An 8,701-nucleotide genomic window follows, 5' to 3' on the forward strand; every position below is an offset into this window, starting at 1 on the left:
ACAACAAACTGTATATGGCACTGTAAATTTAAACTGCTAATAAATAACGAAGCTAATAAAATGTATGTTGTAAAAATTTTGGAACTGACTATAGAAATATATACACATTTGTTGATATTTTGAAATATTTCAGCAGAAAAATAAAAATGACATAAATTGCATTTTGATATCTTTTGTGACCTTTGATCAGTTTCAGTGATGACTAACACACACAAAAAAAAAGATTAAAGTTGTGTGAATTCCCATGTTAGTAAATCAGAGAGTTTGGGTAATGTTTCATCAAACTTTTGCCTTTGGCTCATAGCAGGCTAATATCCTAAAAATAAAATGTACACACTATAGTAAGTGCCTTTGTATTAAGGTGCAGTCACATTAACCTTTTTCTACTTCCTCTTACTGTCTCCCACTCCACTGAAGCCTGCACAAGATATGGGAGGTGTGTGTGTGTCAGTGTGTGTGTGTGTCAGCTCCCTTGAGAGTCTTTGTGACCTGTGGTTTCCCATAACACTGTTGTCTGTGCAGACCTGCAGAAATTCACGCTTATCTTCACAGAACCATAATTTGGCCACAAAGCTGAAGTAAATCTGCAGCAGTCCTCCATATTTTCAAACTTGGACAAACACAATCTATAGTGTAAAAGGTAATGAAAAAGATTTTAAACTCATTGTTTTTGATTTAATGACCAAATTAATTTACACGCTTTATTTTGAGACTTGACCAACTGGTCAGATGTTGTTCACTGCCCAAAGCTATATGTTTGACTAAAAAAAATCAAACACAAACTTAAACTTTGAGTTTGAGATAACTTTTATTTTATTTATATGTAGGAGCCATTTCCACATTTATTTTGTGTTTTATTTTGGTGAACTGTCTTTCAGGCAGGAAGTGACGTATACTGCACAATGGATACGAGGGCTATTTGAATGTGGTCAATTAGTGCCAGGTGCTGCTGGTCTGAAAGCGAACAGTTTTTGACCGAGTCGTTGTGTGTCATGTTGTGCCTATTAGAATTTTTGTTCATAGAGGAATTGGGATTTTGTTCACAATAAATATTGGTTTATCATTGACACGCATGCGTCATCAACCACCACAGATTAGCCACCGTGACTTTCTTTTATTTGGGATTGGAAAGACAAGGGCTATATACACTGTTGCCCTGTTTTCCAATACATTCCTCTTTTTATTCCTATTATAAAGGTTAATTCTGGTTTTCACAGTGATATGTTTGAAAGAGATTCATCAATAAAGTTGAAAGATATGAACTTTATCTATCAAGAATAAATCACATTGTCACAACCACTTCATGAGAAGAGGCAAAAAAAGTGTTTTATTTCCAACTTCATGGGCAACAGTGTAGATATACAGCATGTATGTGCCAAATATGGTTACTTCCCCGATAAAGGTTTAAACATGTACATTCCTTTGTTAAACATACCCACAGAATCGTTCATCGTGCTTCAGTTTCTACCAGCAGATATTGTAGTGGAGACACTGAAAGGCTTTGTTAACATTTCCAAATAAATTCAGATAAGGCAAATTTAAAAAATGTTTTCTTTACTCTTTGTTTTTTTTTTTTTTTTTTGCTGTGGTCGGTTTGTTTTTCATTTCATGTTTTGTCTCTGGTCACTTTTTATTGCACCAAAGGGTGCGTTGCTTTTTCATATCAAAGGTATTATTTAGAGAGATGGTTGACTGGGAACATTGTTTTTTGATATAAAGCCACAAAATGTTTCAATCGTCTGTTATTACATGATGGATGCTTCGATATGCGGCTTTACCACACACTTTATCATTATATAGATCCATACAGCAGTTGTATGAATCAGCTCCACTTCAGTGTTAAAGTGTAATTCACCTTGTTAAAATGATTTTTTCCCCCCTCTCAGCAGCATTAAGTGTTAGTGCTGTGGCCTCGGCCTGAAGGATCCTTCCCTGCTGCTCTTTAAACAGAAAGCCTTCAGTTAAGAGAGTAAGGATCATTACGGATAATAGTGTGGGGGTAATGAAGGCAGGCGGCGGTGAAATCTCTTCAGGACGCACAGCGCAGCGCGGCTGAGCGGAGCTTTGCTGCTCCGGCGGATCAGTGGAGGTAGTTAGTGAACGTTTCTTTGCACAGTGATTAAGAGGGAGGACCAATGGCAACAAAGGAGACGGAGAGGACGGTAGCTCCTCCTCTCCCTCCCTCCCTCTCTCTCTCTTGCTCGCTCGCTCTCTCTCTCAGTGCGAGTGTGTGTGCTTTATAGATGTATATAATCCCCGAGTTGACCCAGAAAACAAACTCCGCTGACTGCCGAGACGCCGCAGAGTTTGAATCCACCGCAGGGGCTGCATGTAGCCGGAGCATCAGCTGGAGAAACAACCCCGGCACTGATCCAACTTCTCCGCGCGGATTCTACAATAATACATCGGGTAGGTGTCGTCTCGTGTTACTCCTAAAACAGGTAGAGAAGCAGCACGGCACTTTGTCTTTGTGGAGCAATTCTATTATATCCTCTATATTAAAAAAAAGAAGAAGAAAATAACCACAAGCTGATCAGATCGAAACACGCGCAGTGAATCTATTCCATCTCACCTTGTCACTTTATTTACTTGCGAGGATATTAACGCAACCTTATTTCTTTTCTCTTTTTTTCCGGTTTCGCGGCTTAGAATAATGTCAAATAGCCCCACACGCGCAAGCTTCCTAAGGTTAAAAAAATGCTTTCATGCTTGTGTAACAATGCCAGCAATCATTACTCTGCCCACCATTCTGTCTATTTACTGAGTGACATTTGGCTGAATAATCCAGATCTGTTTAAAGGCTCCACAGATAGGAGGTATAATTAGGTAACAAGAGGAGCAGAATATTGAAGAGAGGATTTGGGCCATTGAGGAAAGTGTCTTGTTTTATCAGCACTAAAAGGGCTGAGTTGGTACAAGCAGCCTGGAGCTCAATCCTTGTTCTTTTTTTTAATTATTATTCTTTTCTTTTTTTTAAGAGGGGTGAGGGGGGGTGTGGGTTCAACAGCCTGAGATATCTGTGTTTGTCACAGTCAGACATTCATTACATGGCTTGCTCTGGGATGTGATTTTATGATCATCCCATTCAGGGGCAGCTTATAAAATAATGTTATCAATTTTTAACAAGCCAATAACCTTGACAGAAAATTACGGTTTGCACGATCTTGTTTGTCATCTGTGGGTAATCTTAATTGAAGATCTTTTGTAATGACTGTGTAAAGACAGAGGTAGTGTGATGTGTGCTGAGAGAGGGAGAGAGGGAGAGAGGGAGAGGGCAGGGGAGGGGGTGAGAGAGAGAGAGGTGTGTGTGGTCTGGAGAAGCATTCCTCTGTGTCCTTTTGGCTACAAGGGTATTGCTGCCCTCCCCTGTCAGTGTGTTATTCAGTGGTAATTCACTGATGGTGTAATTTTGGTGGTTTGAGATGTGCTTTTTTTTTTTTTTTTTTTTTTGAACGGGGACGCTTTTGACTTGACTGGAAGCGAAACTGTGGAGGAGAGTAGTTTCAACAGAGACAGAGCTGCTGTCATGATGGTCATTATGTTGTTGTTTTCTCAGCGCACTGAAGCAATTTAGTGAAGCGCTATAAAATTGGGAGACTCGCCAGATGGTCTAAATCGAAGCAGCTGAGACTGAGATGTCTTGACTTTTTTTTTTTTTTTACTCTTTTGTGGGGATCAAATCACCCAAAAACTCTTGGATCCTACATTCCCCACGGTACAACTATAGATGTATCCTAAGATCTCGATAACACTTCCTGGTGGACACACACTAGGACAGCTGGGGACACCACAGATGTCCACTTAGAGTCCACTTAGAGGAGCATGTAGCCTGTGCCATTGTGGGCCATTGTGTTGGCTGTGGGACGTTTAGCATTAGCTTACATGCGCACATCTTTTAACCTCTGTCGTGCTGAATCAAGATAATACACTTAGAAGAGAGGTGGTATGACAAATGATTTAAATGAACACACAGTTTTGGTTTAGCAGAATGTAAGATGTTTAATACAGAGGCACAAAGAGTCATGACAATCCTATTGGTGGCTAGCTCAGCTGACCCACTCAGGTTGTGTTTATGCATCAGAAATGCATGCATGGGGTGATGTTGCTTCCTCTGCATGTGTCAGGCTAATGCACTGATGTCAAGAAACACAAAGAAGAGGAAGTGAAATAGTTTCAGTGGACATCCCTGCTTTGCTTTTCTACCAGTGGTCCATGGACATATGGACTAAGCTGAATTTTTTGAATATACATAACAATTATGGCTTTGTTGTTGGAGCAGGTCTTGATTATTATTTCTCAACTGTCTTTTTTGTGTTTTAATCATGTTTTAGTCACTGAATATTAGAGGAAAAATTATTTTAAGATTGTCTTGAGGCTTGAAAAAAATATCAGTTTGTACACCGGCAGTATCCCGGTGCAAAACATCTAGACAATATTTATTGCACCAAGACACAGGCAGTACACTGTTGTCAATGAGGGACGATTAAGCAGTGTATTTTCGCCGCCTATGAGAAAACCCGTCTCAAAATGATACACCAGTTCAAGAGTACGATCTAAAATAAAAAAAATTACAACGCTGATGCATTTACAGTTAGTTTATCTGGAACTGACCAACTCACAATGTCCCCAGTCAACCATCTCTCTAAATACCTTTGATATGAAAAAGCATACAACCCCCACTTCAAAAAAGCTGAACTATTCCTTTAAGATTTAAAGGAGAAGTAAGCGGAATGTTTGTGTTAATAAGTCTTAAATAGTTATAACTTCCGACAGCAATCACTTATATAGAGTGTTTGGTTTGAAACACGGGTCTGTCAGTCACTCTGCTCTGCTGTAAGCCGAGGAGAAAACTTTCCTTGTATCCTACAACCTTTATCCAATGAGGAGAGAGAACGGCATAAAGGGGCGGTCCTCTCTGTGTGTGCAGCCAAGGGATGCGTGTGAATGTTGTGACGTAGGGACGAGGGCGGGGACTACTAACTCCATTGGCTGACAGGAAGTTAGCCAAAACGACCGGATTGCTTACTTCTGCTTTAATGTGTCTAAGTTGTAATGATTCTGGTTGTATTAATTTAATTTGTTTCAATTTTTCCTTTGTAGTGACTGAGGAACCATGGCCGAACACATGATGATGCCCATGAGCCACAGCTTCAGGATGGGCATGAACGGACCACCGCAGCACAACAGCCAGCCCGGGCTGCGCAGTCTGCCCAACGGCCAGGTGATGCACTACGCCAGGAACCCCCAGAACAGCATGGAGGTCGCCATGAGACAGAGGCCGGGCATGGTGGGACCGGGAGGGATGGGCGGGGCTGTGAACGGAGCTCCCATGTCCAACCACCACCACCAGATGATGTCCGGGAACATGATGTACAACGGCCAGGCCCCGAATCATCAGCAGCAGCAGCAGCACCACCACATGCACCCCCAGCAGCAGCAGCAGCAGCAGCAGCAGCATCAGCAGCAACAGCAGCATCAGCAGCAGCAGCAGCAGCAGCAGCAGCAGGGCGGACACCCGCAGCAGTACCACTCTCAGAACCTCACATCCCAGCAGCTGATGGCCAGCATGCACCTGCAAAAACTCAACACTCAGTATCACGGACACCCGCTGGGCTCGGCCAACGGACACCACCTGCCCAACGGTGCTCAGTACCGAGTAGGTCCAGCCCAGCTATCAGGCATGCAGCACATCGGTGCGCCTTTGGGGTCGAACGGCATGGACATGGATCTGATCGACGAGGAGGTTCTGACTTCGCTGGTGCTGGAGTTCGGCCTGGATCGCGTACAGGAGCTGCCGGAGCTCTTCCTTGGACAGAACGAATTTGACTTCATATCGGACTTTGTGTGCAAACAGCAGCCGAGCACGGTGAGCTGTTGAGTCCCCACCCCCCACCCCCCCAGGAGGAAGCTGGTTTGGGTTTTGTTTGGATTGGATGACACCTCCAAAGAATGACTGAACAGCCGCAGCAGCAGCACATCAAGAGGAGACAATCTCTCTGTTCAGTTTTGGTGTATCTGTGTCTGTGTAAATGACAGTGTCTAGCACGCCTTCACACTGACCTGCCTGCAAGTTGATGAAGAATTGTAACCAGAGAAAACACAGCAAAAAGCACCAGGTTCCTGTGCTTTGAGTCAGTGCCAGTAAAGACGAGTTTTGGGCCAAATTGAGGCATCCTGATGCAGCAGGGTCTGTCTGTACCCATCTGGCCCTCAGCACTTGTGACTGCAGTGCCAAGGCTTTAGGATAATTGCAAACTTAACTAACACAACAGAGGGGGAGGGCTGCCTGAGTCTGCTCGATTCTGTGGCATCTCTAAGTGTATTTCAATTCTGATGAGACCTTCACCTAGTAGCAGATGTTTTACAGATTTATAAATTTGTTATACAAAGATGAAGGGATTTAGAGTCAAAACTGATTTTTTTTTTCTTTTTCCGTGTGTGCATATTGAAGGCTGGCTCTTCAAAATGGAGTTCCTACAAAAAAAAGAAGAAAAAAAAAACCCGAAAATGCAAAAAAAAAGACATATTTCCCAGAAGAGCAGGAGATGGAAGTTGTGCAGCATTCCCAAGTGACAGAGGAGGTTTTAGGTGAATTGTGCTACATCGATTAATTTAGATTCGGTGTCATTTACCTGACTTGGATAAAATCTGCTATCATTATAAATGTATCACATGTGTTCCCTGCTTTCTTAACTGTGGCTGAATCATTGACATTGTAGTGTGTGCTGCTTCGAGTGTTGGCTCTAAACAAAGCTTTTATTCGTAGGAAATTGCTCTTTGCAAAGCAAATCTATCTGTTTGGTTAGTAATTCGTAGAACTGCTAGAAGGGTTTGAACCTGATGAGCTTGTTAGCGAATGAGAGACATCAACTGTGGCTTGTTGTCAAGGTTCAAGAAAAGAAAACGCTTCTATCAGAAGCTGTTGATCGGAGAACTGAAAACAGACTTGATTTAAAAAAGGAAAAGACAAAAAAAGAGGTGCGTGATTGCAGAACTTGCATTTGTGTGTTATTTGAATGTGTGTCTGTGTGTGGTCAGTGCAGTGAGGCATTTTTTTTTTAAACACCAATCGAATGGCGTCCTCCTCCCTAAGCCCCGTTGCCCGGTGTGCTGTAGCTGATTGGAGCGAGAGAAAAGCAGAGGGAGTTGGGTGCGTGGACACAATGTGTGGACACAGCACTCCCCGGCAGCACTTAGTTTAATCATTATTTAAAGCTGTCGCTACCTGTGGCATTGATTTCATTAGGCAGGAAGAGTGAGCGCAGAGCACAAAGCGTGCAAAGTTGTTGTTTTTGCCATAGATTAGCTTACTCTGCTGCTTTTCTACTGATTAGATTTAAATTACATGCTCTCACACGCTTGTCTTAATTGAGGTCGACTTGCACATTCTCCAATGACTCAGTAATTATAAAACGGACATGTTCTGTAACGCAGTTCCTATTTTTTTTTTTTGGAGCACAATTGGTAATTAGGTTTTTGTCAAGGTTGTTGCTTTGCCACTGTAGGCCAGCCGAGGGAGAACTTCCTGCGCTCGCAAAATGCTATTTGCGGCGCTGTCAGAGGGGTCAGGACTTGCGCTGGTGCACTGTGTTAATCTGTTCCCATACAACTGTGCTGCTGTCCCCCCCGTCTCTCTGGAGATCTGCCATCTCCGAGCTCTCGAGTCAAACAATGGGCATTGAAAACGCTGTTATAAAAAGGCAGAAAAGTGCCGGCGAGGCTCCCGCTCTGTTTCTGCTTTCTGCCCGGTAGAAAAAAAAGAGAAAGAAACGCAGCCAGACAACCTCACAGCGAAAATGGAAACACTTCTGGCCTTAGCGAGACAGTGGCCTCTGATTACTGCTATATCAATAAGCGCAGCCTTTTCTTGTGAATTGTATCTTTGTACTGTAGACTAGAGGTGAAATTGATCTAGATGCATTTAAGGTACTTTCAGAAAAAACAAACAAACAAAAAAAAACATTGTCGGATGTAAATGTAAATCAATGGCTGATTTTGATGTGTTGACAAGAGATATATCCTACTTTTTTTCTTTCTTTTTTACAAACAAAGTGTGTAGAAAAAGTAAAAACCAGTGTTTCTGGGTGCAGGGGCCTGAAGCTTTAAGACCAAGTAGACTGCATGTTAAAGCAAGCGTGAGGGATGCCACCACTTTCCCACAAAGTAGCTGAGAATGTACAGTGCAACACTTTGTGGGAACTTGTCTTAAGATGGTAGATAACCGTGTGAGATTGTACTCCTTCCAAATTACACATTTATTTGGGTAAACCTCTCCCCCTGCCCTCCCTTCCTCCATCCCTCCCTCTCTCCTCCTCTCCCTTCTCCCCAAAGCTTTTGTAATGTTATTGATTCTATTTTAAGAAAATGTATTTATTTTCAAATAAAATATTTATTTAAAGAAACAGCTCTTTGTGTATGTGAGTGAGTCACCAATCCACTCTTGGCTGTTTATGATACTTGTCTTACTTAGTGGATATTACTATAATATGACTGAACCTATTTGCCTGTATTCTGTTATTTTAGACAAAGTGAATAGCAAACACAAGAGCAAAGTACAAATGACACATCTTAAACAGTAGTGAGTCAACAAAGCTGCACCCAACCTTTTTTGCATATGTCCAACTCACTGTGTGTGTGTGTGTGTGTGTGTGTGTGTGTGTGTGTGTGTGTGTGTGTGTGTGTGTGTGTGTGTGTGTGTGTG

General features: G+C 42.4%; 1 protein-coding gene across 1 annotated transcript; it reads left to right on the forward strand.

Annotated features, from left to right (window-relative positions):
- Positions 1-2,235: 2,235 nt before the first annotated feature.
- LOC311008028 (cbp/p300-interacting transactivator 3-like) lies at positions 2,236-8,386 on the forward strand. The gene is made up of 2 exons (XM_084001458.1): positions 2,236-2,409; positions 5,101-8,386. The coding sequence occupies exon 2, from the start codon at positions 5,114-5,116 to the stop codon at positions 5,876-5,878; it is 765 nt and encodes a 254-aa protein (XP_083857584.1). The 5' UTR covers positions 2,236-2,409; positions 5,101-5,113; the 3' UTR covers positions 5,879-8,386.
- The last annotated feature ends 315 nt before the right edge of the window (positions 8,387-8,701 follow it).

This window comes from Trachurus trachurus, assembly GCF_905171665.1.
Source record: "Trachurus trachurus genome assembly, contig: scaffold_88_arrow_ctg1, whole genome shotgun sequence".
NCBI classification, from domain to species: Eukaryota; Metazoa; Chordata; class Actinopteri; order Carangiformes; family Carangidae; genus Trachurus; species Trachurus trachurus.